General features: G+C 35.8%; 1 protein-coding gene across 4 annotated transcripts; it reads left to right on the top strand.

Moving 5' to 3' along the window:
- Positions 1 to 354: 354 nt before the first annotated feature.
- On the top strand, positions 355 to 12,259 carry elmod1 (ELMO/CED-12 domain containing 1). 4 transcript variants are annotated; one of them, XM_048166900.1, is made up of 13 exons: positions 425 to 489; positions 921 to 994; positions 1,572 to 1,654; positions 2,194 to 2,339; positions 2,472 to 2,500; positions 3,029 to 3,126; positions 3,215 to 3,344; positions 3,513 to 3,646; positions 6,493 to 6,561; positions 6,928 to 6,951; positions 7,241 to 7,291; positions 8,038 to 8,171; positions 9,880 to 12,259. In XM_048166900.1, the coding sequence occupies exons 3-13, from the start codon at positions 1,593 to 1,595 to the stop codon at positions 10,053 to 10,055; spliced, it is 1,053 nt and encodes a 350-aa protein (XP_048022857.1). In that variant the 5' UTR covers positions 425 to 489; positions 921 to 994; positions 1,572 to 1,592; the 3' UTR covers positions 10,056 to 12,259. The 4 variants fall into 4 exon arrangements, with proteins under 4 accessions (XP_048022859.1, XP_048022861.1, XP_048022857.1 ...); XM_048166902.1 differs by lacking the exon at positions 1,572 to 1,654 and having other exon boundaries at positions 355 to 489; XM_048166901.1 differs by lacking the exon at positions 6,928 to 6,951.
- Positions 12,260 to 16,061: the final 3,802 nt, after the last annotated feature.

Raw genomic sequence — 16,061 nt, 5'->3', positions numbered from 1 at the left:
GAATTTATTTAATACACAATTTGAGTTGAATTACTGAAATAAATGAACTTTTCCACGACATTCTAATTTATTGAGATGCACCTGTCTATATATATATATATATATATATATATATATATATATATATATATATTTACTAAGTTTTCTGAGGAATATAGGCCTATTTATGGACCACCAGTGTCCCAAACCCTGGTTCTAGAAGACGAAGATCATACTGTTCCATTTTAAATGATGGAAAACAGTTAAATGTTTACATAGGACTTGTCTTTATATAAAGGACTTTGTAATGTACCTCAGCAGCAGGCAGTGGTTCGAGTGACAGGTCTGCTGGGGTCTTTCCGCCGCCGTGCGGCACAGCAGCGCTGCATTGCGATGCTCTGAAGCGCCCGCCCTCCCTCATTCACATGCTCATCATGGAGGAATAACAGGTACCTGCCTTACAGATAGAGGAGGACAGGCATATTCCCATTACCAGCGACATCTTGAAACGTATGTTCCTGCCATTTATTTATCTTTTATCAAATACTCAGATGTTTTATTTGATACGCGGTTTTACACGATCAAGTGTGGTGTAGAATAGATAACAGAGAAGAATAACACCTAATGCAAAATGAAATACCTAGTCTCGACGGTAAATGAGTCCGAATGTCGGTATTATATAACCGATATATGATATTTGACTTTATTATAAGCGACTCATTTATTATGAAATATCGCATCAGATATGTGAAAGTGGATATGTGGATCGTATGTTGGTTGTAGGAGCAGTTGCCCACGGCAACGTCCTAATCCGCCTAACGCCACACCGACGACCTTAAGACATTTTTGCTATTTCTATCCACGACAGTTTAATACAATACAACAATTAAAGAAAGATACATTGTAGTTTTTTTGTTTGTTTTCAATTGTGTTTTGTGCAGGCGGTCAGACCATCCGCGAATGCGAGATATACATTTGTAGCAAAGCAGACAATCACGATGAAGCATTTTCTAAGGTAAGTACGTCTTACTGCTTAACGTGACATGTATATCTTATTATTACTTAGAAGCTGAAATGTCATTACTTTCATTTTCCATTAAAACAAACCATAATAAATTCACCAATAGGTTTCATATTGCATGCATTGTTGAATGGCCTAATTATGTCATGGATGTGGAAACCAAAAATATAATATAATATTTTATGTAATATATTATAAATATCATAGGCTTAATATTATATAACCCCCCACAAGTCAGAGGCCTTTTCATCTACTAACATTCTTTGTCAGCTACAGCTCTTAAAATGTAAATAACTGATAAATCCCTTGGTGAGTCTCCTGGCTTTCAGTTTTAAGTGCTTTCATTATCAGCCATTTCTCCTAATTATATTGTTTACAATAAATGATGCTGAAAGGCACTAAACCTATGTTGCTCCCAGTGAACCAGTATAGTTTTGTATTTCGTCTAGACCTTTAGAGGTAGAGACCAGACTACTGGCTATTATTAAATAGCTGGAAAAGGACATTACCTTCAAGACATGTCACTCCTGTTCAATAGTTTTCACAATAACACCTTTTTTACAAAACGCAGGTTTGACTGCAAATTCATTGCATGCAGATGGGGAAGCGAGTCTATCCTGTGAGCAGTAACTCTCAGCAACCGGACTCAAACAGGTTTATTCCTAGTCCAGTGTGTTTCCTGTAGTGAAATAGACCGCAGTTAGATTAGTATGTAGTATGGATGGATGAATTTAACCATGCATTGAATCAAAAACAGATGCATACAGTAGTTAGACATGTCATTAAATCCTTAGGTAAATACGTATTGCTTGATACATGCAGGACATGAAACCTGTTTAAAGAATAATACTCTGACAATTATATTTCGCTTTCATCACGCACATCTTTGCAGAGCTGTGACCCACTTCATCATCATCATGCCCCACTTATCTCTGTGTCTCAAAACACAGACATGCTTTTTACAATGGGGATTAGGCCTAGCTTTTGTAGACAAGAGAAAACTAATGGAGCAGTGTTCATGAGAAACACACATCTGAAGGTTATGCAGTTCAGGTTTATTGTACTCAAATATAATGAGCTTTCAAAATACCCCTGTGATACCCTTATTCTGGGACAGAATACACAGGTGTATTAGGCTTATCAGTATTGGACTTGTGTCGTTTTATTCAGGCTCTTTTGTTTGAATCTTCTAGGGTACTGACCCAGTTGCTGGTGTTCTTGTACTGTAAGTGTTTGTGGCGGGGCCTAAAGTTTGTGATCAGGAAGGTGACAGGACGATGTGAGCTTCAACGCATCTGTTACAATAACAAACCCGGTGCTCGAAGGACGCTCAAGATCGGTAAATACTACCAGTACTAAATACTATTTATTGGTACATCTACAGTAAAATACCCTTTATCAGTTTGTATTGGCCTTCCTGGGTGTATGTAGGACATTTTTGATATTTATTTTGTTTCTTTTAATTTCACAGAATCCTCACTCAAATGTTCTAAACATGAGGTAAGTCATGAGGCTGTTAGTTTATGAAGTAAAAATATATTTTATATTTAGGATTTTTTTTTGCACATTTATTGTATCTATTTTATTGTAACATTTAATAATATTATGAACTGGTATGTATTTTTCATATAAATAGAAATTATTAGTATATATCAATATTTTAATTATGCTTATAATAGCTTTTTTATATATGCTTATAATAGGTTTTTTAAGTTTTATATTTTCAGTTTTCATTTTAATTTTAAATTAAGTTTTAGTAGTTTTCTGCTTTTGCTTTTAGCTTTAATTTATTTTATTTCATTTTTTATTAATTTTAATACTTTCAAATTTCAAGTTTTTCAGCTTTATTTCAATTAATGAAAATGATTTTTAATACTACTAGTTTAGTTAACAAAATCAACACTGATTCAACGCTGATTTAAGGGCCGTCTCAAACTACAAGATGGCTAATTTTTTTTTTACTATGCTATTTTTTGTACATTAGCTAATAACTGAATAATCTTTCTTTCAATTACTCTACCTCCATAGCTTTTGCAGTCTGCCATCAGCGTTCACCCAGATTCTGTAGAGAAAACTATTGATGATATTTTGTCCCTGAAAAAGATCAACCTTGACACTAACCCACAGTAAGGACTCAGTGTATTCATCTACAGATAACTCTCGGAAACTTCTTACTTTTTGAACAAATATGCTGTATTTCTTGTCTTCTTCCAGGCTTGGGATCTCTCTCCAGGCTTGCCTTCTTCAGATTGTAGGTTATCGAAACCTAGTAGTGGAGGTGGAGAAGCTGCGTAGAGAGCCATACGACTGTGAAAACCCAACACATGAGGAGATGCTCATGAAGGTATTTGGGGTTGCCATTCTTTTTTGATGACTGAGAAATTATAATTCACAATATAGCACAGCCTCTCATACTGCTAAAATGTAGGCCATAACAGAATTTCAGTAGTTAAAATTTAAACATCTATAATGTAATAGTGATACCTTTCTCAAATATCTTTTTACCCACCAGCTGTGGAAGGAACTCCGTCCTGATTCTCCTCTCTCTGGACGCATATCCAAGCAATGGTGTGAGATTGGTTTCCAAGGAAACGACCCCAAGACTGATTTCAGGGGCATGGGTCTCTTGGGCTTGCACAACCTACTGTGAGTAGCCAAGTAGAATCTGCTGAAGTGAAATCAGGACAAAACATTAGATCTTTATACTACTTTAAACAAATGTACTTAAGTGAAATGTTGTTATCTACATCATACCAGCTATTAATTAATAGAGACCCTTGCTGTCTACTAACTAAATAGGCAGCTACCTCTTAAAGCAGCATCCTAACCATTGTGGAACCTCATAAAAGACAAATCAAAGAGGCATGCACAACTAAAATAGCAATAGACTTTTCCATTAGCATGTTGCTAAGCTAACACTATACTCGAATAAGCATTAAATACATAACATACACTGAGTAAAATAAGTTTTTGTATGAAACTGAATTAGTTTTTGTCATTTAGCAATAAATTTTGCTGTTAGCATATTGTTAAACTAACACCATGATAATTGAATAAGCATTAAAAACATAACATACACTGAATAAAATAAGTTTTTGTATGACGTTGTCATTTAGCTATAAGTTTTGCCGTTAGCATGTTGCTAAGCTAATTGCATGATACTCGAATAAGCGTAAGTGCTGCCTTCACGTGCTCTCGGAATTATCGTAAATACGAGTTTCCTACACTGAACAAAATTATAAACGCAACACTTTTGTTTTTGCCCCCATTTTTCATGAGCTGAACTCAAAGATCTAAGACTTTTTCTATGTACACAAAAGGCCTATTTCTCTCAATTACTGTTCACAAATCTGTCTAAATCTGTGTTAGTGAGCACTTCTCCTTTGCCGAGATAATCCATCCACCTCACAGGTGTGGCATATCTAGATGCTGATTAGACAGCATGATTATTGCACAGGTGTGCCTTAGGTTGGCCACAATAAAAGGGCACTCTAAAATGTGCAGTTTTACTGTATTGGGGGGTCCGGGGGGGTCCAAAAACCAGTCAGTATCTGGTGTGACCACCATTTGCCTCACGCAGTGCAAGACATCTCCTTCGCATAGAGTTGATCAGGTTGTTGATTGTGGCCTGTGGAATGTTGGTCCACTCCTCTTCAATGACTGTGCGAAGTTGCTGGATATTAGCAGGAACTGCAACATTGTAGTATACGCCGATCCAGAGCATCCCAAACATGCTCAATGGGTGACATGTCCGGTGAGTATACTGGCCATGCAAGAACTTGGATGTTTTCAGTTTCCAGGAATTGTGTACAGATCCTTGCAACATGGGGCCATGCATTATCATGCTGCAACATGAGGTGATGGTCGTGGATGAATGACACAACACTGGGCAACAGGATCTCATCACGGTATCTCAGTGCATTCAAAATGCCATCAATAAAATGCACCTGTGTTCGTTGTCCATAACATATGCCTGCCTATACCATAACCCCACCTCCACCATGGGCCATTTGATCTACAACGTTGACATCAGCAAACCGCTCACCCACACGACGCCATACACGCTGTCTGCCATCTGCCCTGTACAGTGAAAACCGGGATTCACCTGTGAAGAGAACACCTCTCCAAAGTGCCAGACGCCATCGAATGCGAACATTTGCCCACTCAAGTCGGTTACGACAATGAACTGCAGTCAGGTCGAGACCCCGACGAGGATGATGAGCATGCAGATGAGCTTCCCTGAGACGGTTTCTGACAGTTTGTGCAGAAATTCTTTGGTTATGCAAAATGATTGTTGCAGCAGCTGTCTGGGTGGCTGGTCTCAGATGATCTTGGAGGTGAAGATGTTGGACTGGAGGTTCTGGGCTGGTGTGGTTACACGTGGTCTGCGGTTGTAAGGCTGGTTGGATGTACTGCCAAATTCTCTGAAACGCCTTTGGAGACGGCTTATGGTAGAGAAATGAACATGAACGGGCAACAGCTCTGGTGGACATTCCTGCAGTCAGCATGTCAACTGCACGCTCCCTCAAAACTTGCGACATCTGTGGCATTGTGCTGTGTGATAAAACTGCACATTTTAGAGTGCCCTTTTATTGTGGCCAGCCTAAGGCACACTTGTGCAATAATCATGCTGTCTAATCAGCATCTTGATATGCCACACCTGTGAGTTGGATGGATTATCTCGGCAAAGGAGAAGTGCTCACTAACACAGATTTAGACAGATTTGTGAACAACATTTGAGGGAAATAGGCCTTTTGTGTACATAGAAAAAGTCTTAGACCTTTGAGTTCAGCTCATGAAAAATGGGGGCAAAAACAAGTGTTGCGTTTATAATTTTGTTCAGTGTAGGTAAAAATTGCACATAAACGCCCTCCAATTTCGGAACTTCAGAAGTGCAAATTATCAAATTTCTGATAGCACGTGAAGGCAGCATAAATACAAACATTGAGTAAAATACATTTTTGAATTACACTGAAAATTTTTTTTCAGTTTGCAGTTAGACGTTAGCATGTTGCTAAGCTAACAACATGATACTCAAATAAGCATTAAATACATAACATACATTGAGTAAAATAAGTTTTTGAATTATACTGAAATAGTTTTTATCAGTTAGTAATAAATTTTAATGTTAGCATGTTGCTAAGCTGACATTACGATACTCGAATAAGCATACATAACATACATTGGGTAAAATCATCTTTTGAATTACACTAAAGTAGATTTGTCACAACTTTTTGTTATTGAATTAAACATATTTATAATCTTTGCAAATATTTCGTTTGCAATCTTAGATTATTTCACTGAACTTGTTGCAGTGCCGTAGCATTTGCTCAAAACAAGGTATCTTAGGGGGTAGCATAATTAAGTTGCCTAGTTTTTAGAACACCCAGCGCACATACTGTATGTTGCCTTAAAATGTAGTCTATATAGGTAGCTCTCTAGGTTTTCAAACAGAACAATTTAATAGCTAATTTTCTCTCTTTTATTCGCAGGTATTTTGCAGAGCATGATAAAGCCACCGCTCTCCAAGTTCTTCATGACTCATTGCAGCCCAAACACAGGTCAGATCCTTCAGACAGTCCTCTTAGGTGGTTCCTATGTACACTCTACTGTATATACTCAGCTATGGTACTTTTTTTATATCCAAAAAAGCATACTAAATATCATTGATGGGCAAACAAGCAAACACAACATCAGGATCTTGCCACAGGATGTCAGTTAGGGTGTAGTTCCCCAGAAGCCTCTTATCAGTGTATTGCTTTTTACTGTGTGTGCATACCGTGTTTATGTTAACAGGGGATTTTTTTCATGCCGTGTAATCCATCAAACCTTCAGCATGCTCCGTCTCCATCATGCACATCATGCACCCACACATACCTTTTTTTCTGTTCCTGCTTCTTTTTTATTCCCATCACTGTCATACACAGGAACCTTTCCAAAGAGGAAGCCAGGTACTCCATTTTTTCTCTCTCAGTAAGAAATTCATTTGATCATTTTGCCTCAATCTAATGGCTGTATTTTGTTGTTGTTTTAATCTTGAAACGCCCAACTTCACCTCACTCTAAACACAAGGCATTATGCTCCATTGTAACGTTGGTTAGTAGCTGTGAATGCTTTCTCTTTTCTCCAGTCTCACATGTGTAATTGTCGTTGTTGACGTAGTTGACTGCATTACATTTGCTGTTTAAGGACTATTAGCACAGGTTTGAGTGGACACTAACATTTTGCTTCTTCACACAGTAAGATGAGCAAAGCTGAGTGGGACAAGAAAAAAATTGACAAGGCGATTGGGTGAGTTCAGTATATTGCAGACTATTTCACACTCAGAAATTTAGGGACTAGAACAGAAACTTTGTGCTTTGTGTTTTCACTTGGGCCAGTAAGCAACCAAATTACCTTTGCAACATCCTAAAAGCTCCCTGAACACCTTTGAAACCACACAACAAACCCCTGCAAAGCATGTACAACATTGTGGCAACTTTTGTCCAGACAAGCACCACACTTAAAATAATTCAATTTTATTTAGGAGTGGTGCTTGCCTCTTAAATAAAATATTTCATTTAACAGTGGTAATTTAAATAAAAATAAAAATAAATAAAATAAAAAATAATACATATTTCATTAAACCATTAATAAAATGAATTATATTCATTTTATTATGACTACACTGTAGAGTGGTATTGTCTAACAAGGAGGACAGTTCTTAAATGTGTGAATGTTAAAAATAGTTCTGCTGTGTGTGCAGTAGTTATTAGTAGTTGAGTCCCTGAACCCTGTTTGTGTGGCAGCACTGATGTATTGTGTGGGGATTTGAATCGGAGCTCTTCTGCTTGTCATGAGCTTTCAGGATGCATTAGCTCTGATGTGTAGCATGGATCCTGTTAAATCACTGTGCAGCTGACATGTGCACATAGAAACAGATATAATCATTCAGACAAACACTGGCAGTCTCTTAACATTTTATAATGTTTATTTACACTAAACAAGGATTTGTTTTACGTTGTATTTTGTGCTGACCCAAATCTTTTGTGGTGCAGATACTCCTTTGCCATAGTTGGCATTAACATCACAGACCTGGCATATTCCCTGCTCGTGAGTGGGGCTCTGAAGACTCATCTGTACAATGTGGCACCAGAGATGCCAAGTCTAGTGCACTTCCAACAGACTTTCTGTGAGTGTTATCATAATGTTGCCATTGTTCTCATTGTGAAAACTACTTTTGAAGAGAATATATATATGAAAAAAAAAAAAAAAAAAAAAAAATATATATATATACTGTATATTTAATTGTATTTATAAATTCCCTAAAGAGTATAAAATTATTATTATTATTATATTATTATTATATATTGGTGGTCAAATATTGGCATTAAATTAAATCTGTTGTAAATTATCCAAGAAATTAAAAAAATAATAATTAAATATAAATAAATAATAATAATAATTAAATATAAATAAATAAAATATAAAATAATTAAAAATATTATATAATTAATTTACATAAAATAAAATGCCATATAAAAGGCCAATGTATATTATTATAATAAATAAATAAATAAATAAATATGTATCAGTGCATACTTTCATGAAGTAAACTTTCACTAAAAGCCTTCCTTCCGCCGGAAAAAAATAGTCCCTGACCTTGAACAGCAACAGAAGTTACATTATTTTGGCATTAGATGCCATCAAAGATTGTCTTTATGAGTGTGTCAGTCAGTAGACTTTTACATTGAAAAGACTGAATTGTTGTTAACACGGAACAAGACGCAACTGATTAATGCTTTAACTAGCGCTGTCAGTCATGGGAAAACCCCTTAACTGTTTAAAGGACAAGATAATACATCGGACATTTAAACAGATTTTTTTATTATGAACATAGGACTGACCTGTAGGAAAATGCTAAATCTGAATGCAGGTAATAAACTCGTTCAATCGGTCTCTTTCTCACAATACTCTTCTAGTTCTACATAATACAGTAAGCTTCAATGAACAATATAAATTGAGAACAAACCGTTTACGTTGCTAAGAGTGGTTGCTAAGGGTGTTGTGTACTGATACACAGAACTGTTGGGTAAAGCGGTCATAATCTTGTTTTATCGTTAATAAAACACAGCTATTGACCAATCAGAATCAAGGACAAGAACTAACTGATTATTATATATATATATATATATATATATATATATATATATATATTAGGGCTGTCAAGTGATTAAAAAAGTTTATCTAATTACACAAAGTGATCTCAAAATAATCGCACATCAAATTTGGCTGAGAAAAAGATAAATTAAGTCAATATTGTGTTAAATGAGAAAAGCATCAAATAGACATTACAAAAAGTAGTAGCTTTAGAAAGAAATATATTTGATTCTACATAGAATTTATTACACATTTTTAGGCTACAACGGTAAATGATGACAGAATTTTCATTAAACTTTTCATTCAGCTATACATTTAATAGGTTTTGAATGGAATATGAAATTATTTTTGAATGAAATAGTACTCTAAATAAGAAACTAAACCTGCCAGTAAGTGTCGGCAAATGTCTAAATGAGTAAATCATTGAGTCATTAATTCATATGATTCCTTCAAACAGCTGATTCATTCAGGAATGAAGTAAACGGCTCTCTTTATGAATGGGCCATTGAATCATTGATTCCCCTGATTCGTTCTAATATATATATATATATATATATGTGTATATATATATATATATATATATATATATATATATATATATATATGTATATATATATATGTATATATATATATGTATATATATATATATATATATATATATATATATGTATATATATATATATATATATATATATATATATATATATATATGTATATGTATAATTTCTTGTTTTTCTTAGGTTATCTGATGCAGGAGTTCCACAGGTTCTGGATTGAGGAAGATCCATGTGACATCATGGAGTTCAACCGTGTGCGCACCAAATTCTACAAGCGTGTCCTGAAGCAGCTGAAGAACCCTGACATGGCACTGTGTCCTCACTTCACGGCCTCTGACCTTCACCTGGTCAACCTGTAGCTTCTCATTCATCTCAACTCTTGTGACACTTCACCTTCTCATCCTTAAAGCCCATGTCTCATTACTGCCAACTGCTTAGCCGGTGTTTTTCTCACACATTCTCTCACCAATGTCTCCTTCAGCCCATCTGACCAGAAGCAACTGAAGATCACCAGCACTGCTGAAGACCATGTTGATTGTACGTGCGCATGGCAACAGTGCACCTCCTTACAGCTTTCACAATGATTGTGATATTCACAGCTACTGTATGCTGAAGTCTTAATCAGCATCTGAATGTGGATCGGAGGGAAATCTCTCTTGATAGGACAGGGCTCCCTATCTACCAGTAGGTAGAGCTGTTGGTACATATTAGGTAAGACAGTGAGCTTCAGCCATGCGAGAGTTTCTACCCACATCCACCGCAGAAGGCTGCACTGATACCAGGCACACTTAGAAACAGGTGGCCCTTGTTTGTATACAGTATACTTTTGGAGCTGTTATATGAAGGATAACCTTTCTTTACTTATTGTGAATCTGTTAAAGGAACATTCAAGGTTCAGTACAAATTCAGCTCAATCAACAGTACTTGTGGTATAATGTTGAATATCACAAAAAAAATATATATAAACATATATATATATATATATATATATATATATATATATATATATGGATGTTTGTGGTTTACAGTGAGGCACTTACAATGGAAGTGAATTGGGCCAATTTGTAAACATTAAAATTCAATAGTGTAGCCACAAGATTTAAACAATATACATGTTAACACAGTGTTACTAACCTTTTCTGTCAAGTATTTTCCAATTTTATAACATTTTTGCCATGACAACCATAAAACAACTATAAATACAATGGGGCCGTTTACATGACACCTATTTCAACTAAAAACGGAAAACTTTTTATGCGTTTTGGCCATTCATTTACACAAAAACGGCGTTTTGGTGGTCTAAAAACGCAAACTTTTGAAAACGGGTTTCAAAGTGCAAGTTTTTGAAAACGGTCTCAGTGTAAACAACAGAAACGCGAATCTGTGAAGACGATGACGTCATGCACATGCGCATTACACGTTCAGTCTATAGTGTTTCATCGCCATCTAATGGCCGGACAGCAGAATACAGCGTTTTTAGTCATTTTCACGGATTCGTATGAATGAGGATCGTATGAACTTCTCCGTTTTAAGCATATCGTTGTCGTGTAAACGTACCCTTAAACAGCTTGACAACTCAGAAAGTATGTTTTAACAGTACTTTTATAATATTAGAAGCTTCAATTTTTTTAAAGAAAACAAATGGAAGAGTCAACATTATTTTTTGTGGAAATCAGCATTTCCCACAGATGCTGTCTGTTGAGCCTTACTTGCGTTGAACTCGGAATAATCCATTAAACTGAAATTATTTCTGCTTGATGCATTAACAGATCATTCATAAGTTCATAACTATTCTCGTCACCATCATATTATGAATTCTTCTATCTAACACTTACATAGCCTACTTCATGTTGCCAAGAAGCAGTGCTTAAAATCAAATATTTAATTGCCAAATATGGTAGGATAATGTGTGTTTTGTGAATGTTATCATGCAGAGCACATGATTGTTTTACAAATGTATTAGTGTTGATGTAAAAAAATATGGAATGTTCCATTTTTCTGTTCTAGCACCAAAGCAATAAGTGACGTTTAGAACAGTTAGTAGAACAGTCTTGATTTCTTTTGCACAAGTGGTGCCTCTATTGTGTTACTAAGACACTAATTATATAATAATTAATGTACATCCTAAAGTTTAGCCCTAAGTGTGAGTATTTCAGGCTTTTTTGGTCTCTTCTGTATTTCTTTATCTTTTACAGTTGTCACATCACAGATGCATGTTGCTTTTTTGTTTATGTTTGTCCATTAACCCTTTAACATGATGGACGGTCACAGGGTTTGCATGATGATTTTGTTTTTGCCTGCAAAAAAGTTGTGTTATCAGAATGTCACTTAATTTTAATGATGTCGTTTATCGGTGCAATGAATGTCTATGCTACTGGCAGTGTTAAGCAGCTTCTTTTTAATAGCTATTGGTTGAATCGTGTTTCCACAGGAATTTTAATGTGTAAAAAGTGTCATATTTCCCATTGCAGCACTTTTACAGATAAAGCACTTGCTGTACATAAAGCCTTATAGGTGAAATACATCGAAACATTATTAAAGCTCTTCATTACGCATGGCTGAATATTTATGTATCTGTTCAGTTTTTGTGTTTTCTTTCACATGCATAAACACTCCACCAAATAAATAAATAAATAAATAAATAAATAAATAAATAAAGACCAGTAAAGGATTCTTTTGAATGAAAGGCTGCATGAGATTTTTGTGTAGGCTATGAAATGGAAAGTAATTAACATAATTTTAAAGCTTAAATGTATTCTTTAAATTATGGGTACATTTTAAATTTGATAATACTGTTAAAAATCTCACATCTGTACAGCATTTACCTATGTTTGAATTCAGTCTCCTTCCATTCTCTCACAAAATAAAAAACAGAACAAACCAATGTTTTTATTGTTAACCAATATGATTAAAAGTCATTTTCAGTCATTGAAATAGAGCTGAAATAAAATATTAATATTAAAAGAAAAACCTTTTAAAAACATTTACTGAAATAATTTTACTGGCAAAAACAACAAAATGACTAAAATGGAAAATAAAGAAAAATAGTAAAATAAAAACAGATTTTTTTATATATTGATTAAAAATAATAATAGTAGCATAATAAACATGACAAAACCCCATTACAAAATTACTAAAACGAAAAATAAATTTAAATGAATAAAAATAAATGTATCGAAAATAAAAACACACAAACACACAGATAAAAGCACGTGTTATTCTGAGTTGAATCGCACGGGGGCAGTAACGTTCAAGATATTGCGAGCATGTTCACTATCAGGACTCTCGTTCAGGCTTTATGTTTGTTTTGGAGGAAACAGCCAAGGTTGAGATGCGGTTATAGCATTAATTATTTTGTGCTTCAAACAAGGAAGTCTAAATAATAAGTAGGCCTACCAATATATAATGTGTGACATAAATTATTTATAAGACATACACGCGAAACTGTAACACCATTTATAAAAGATGTCAACCCAACTGAAAAAAACATTAAACTAGCCAAGGCTGACTTGCTAGTCTAGCTCGTCTCCCAGGCTGGCCTGACTGATCTGTTGACTAGTTTTAGATGGGCTTTGAGCACTTACAGCTGGTCAGGGGTGTTTCCCAAAGCAAATTATGGTCGCAAGTTCGTTACCAATAGAGTTCAATGGGACTTGAGTTACGACCATAGTTGACTAATGCTTTCGGGAAACGCACCCTGGGAGACCATCTTAGCTAGGAGGACCAGTTTAAAGGGATAGTTCACCCAAAAATGAAAATTCTGTCATCATTTACTCACCCTCAAGTTGCTCCAAACCAGGCCCGGTACTAGGCTTGCTTGACTGGGGGGGCAATCACAAATTTTGATAGGGCAGTTTTTTTGATTTATCAAGAATCGTCTTGTGGCTAACAAATTATAGGCTATAGCCTAATTTGTACTGGCTATGTAGGCCATGTGAATTATTTATGGACATAATAAGGGGCGGAGCCAGACATTGTAAACATTCGGGGCTTAACCGAAATCTATATTTGTCCAATTACATTTTAATTTACTGACATGAAAGGAGCGTTTTTTGTAGTATTCTTGGTTAAAGTTCATAAAATGTACATTATATACCATCATCTAGGGGGGTCTGGGGGCATGCCCCCCCGGTAATACATTTTTGTGTATTTTAAGGTTAAATGCATCAGTCTGGTGCACTTTGGAAGCTCAAAACTGAGAGCTTCAACCCATGTACAGAGTGCAAATGGAACAAAGAAACAGCATTGACTTGTACCTGGTCATGAAAGAGGGCTCAAACATCTTTTTATTTGTGATATAGAGTCTCAGTCTACATTGTATTTTCGGATGCACACTTCTCTTTAAAACACGCAGCACAGAAACCTCAAACCTGAAAGATTCAGGGCTTTTGGAAAAACATTTGGGGTTCCAGCCCCCTTAGCCCACCCCTAGCGCCGCCCCTGGATATAATGTTCAAATTATTCATTGTTAACGAAATTACTGAGGAAATGTTCGCTGACAGCTATCTCAGCATGCAGAAAATATGTTCGGCTGATGCAGATGTGATCCTCATTGTGATATTTTTTTTAGGCTACTTGCTTGAAGATTAGGTGTACACTTGTTTTCGACGTGTTTTCTGATTAATGTTCGTTACTTCCCAGTTCGCATGTTTTTGGATTTTAAGTCCATTTTTGTGAGATTAAATATCATTATAAGCATAATATTCACTTTTTTTTCTGTGATTAAAGTGGCCGATCCTTATTCAATAGATAAGACGTTTTTAATGTTTATGTAGCTTATTCATTTTTATTGTTGGCTGCACATTTTTGGGGGGGCACAAGGAAATTCCAGCCCCCCCCAGACCCGGCCCTGCTCCAAACCTATGTGAATTACTTTCTTCTTCTGAACATAAAAGAAGATATTTTGAAGAATGTCTGTAACCAAACAGTTTAAGTCAACTGTTTGGTTACCCATATTCTTCAAAATATCTTTTGTGTTCGGCAGAAGAAAGAAATTTATACAGGTTTGGAACAACTTGAGGGTGAGTAAATGATGACAGAATTTTCATTTTTGGGTGAACTAACCCTTTCAACCAGCTACAAGGCTGGTTTAAGATGCAAACTTACGAAGCAAAAGTGCCTCTTATCTACGACTACAATGCCTGTGTGATGACAAAAGGTGTTCAGTCTTCTCATAAACACAGGTTATGGATTAGACAAGACTGTTATCTGCCCACTCATAACAGTCAAGGCCTAATGCGACATGACAGCCAATCTGACATCAGACACACTCTGTCACATGCAAGTTCCTGTTTCCCCAACACGTGCCTGATTGTGGAGAGGGCCCGGTGACAGCGTTTAGCATAATGTCCAAACATCTCATGACAGGGGTGTCGAGAGGCATTAAGAGCCCTTTTAGCATGATAAATAATATAGGAGCAAAGCGAGACAGGGCATTACCTTCAACCAATACAAAATTCAAAAAAGTAAATTTATATTCAAGAATTTCGCATCAGTATGATGCATTTTACTTTAATACAATCATTTGAAAACGGTTTATGTCAAGCATTTGATCTGCGCCATGCAATAGTAGCATGTTACGGTATACTTCTAGTAAGCATTGTTATCTATACTGTTTGTACGCAGTGCAGTAAACTACATTAGCATTGCATTTCGTATCAACGACCATCTAGTTTCATTGGCTATGTTTAGAACAGAATACTAGGCTACTTCACTGTCAATATGTTCTTCTGAACATCTTATGAATGAAATGTCATACTACCCCTACTGCGTATGCATTGCAGTACTAAATATGCATTCCATTCCAAATGTGCATTGTACAAAATTTGGTCAGGTAACATTATTATGACTGAATTAACCTAGTTACATCCACAAAAAGAGCTGTATAAGCATCAGATCAGGTAGAATAGAGAATTAAATGCTCATTTCACTGTTGACTTCATATCGACCACCACGCACACAAATCATAGGCAGGAATGTGTACGCACACCACCTATTAAATAGAGGGCCATTTGGATTCCTGCAAGCTCCACATTTAAGGGAGGCTCACAGCTTTTTATCCTACGTGACCTTGAGGGGTTGATAGGTAACTGCTTGTTAAAATGTCAACATTACATGCATCTGCTGAGATCGCTAGCTGAATTTGTCCTAGTATAAACACATACTTCACATAATAAATTAGCCATGTTACGATCCTGAATCTAAAGAAAATAAATCCATGAAATGAAACACTTTGTGCTCGCTAGATAACACAAACTGATGAGTATCCTAAAGAGGTGCACATTTGAGATGGTCCTGGATGGCATACTTCTCAAGGTCATTAGCGTGAGTGTGTGTGTCCTAACATATGTACCAACATCTGTTAT

This window comes from Megalobrama amblycephala, linkage group LG18 (genome assembly GCF_018812025.1).
Source record: "Megalobrama amblycephala isolate DHTTF-2021 linkage group LG18, ASM1881202v1, whole genome shotgun sequence".
NCBI lineage: Eukaryota > Metazoa > Chordata > Actinopteri > Cypriniformes > Xenocyprididae > Megalobrama > Megalobrama amblycephala.
This window is presented reverse-complemented; position numbering and strand designations above follow the sequence as displayed.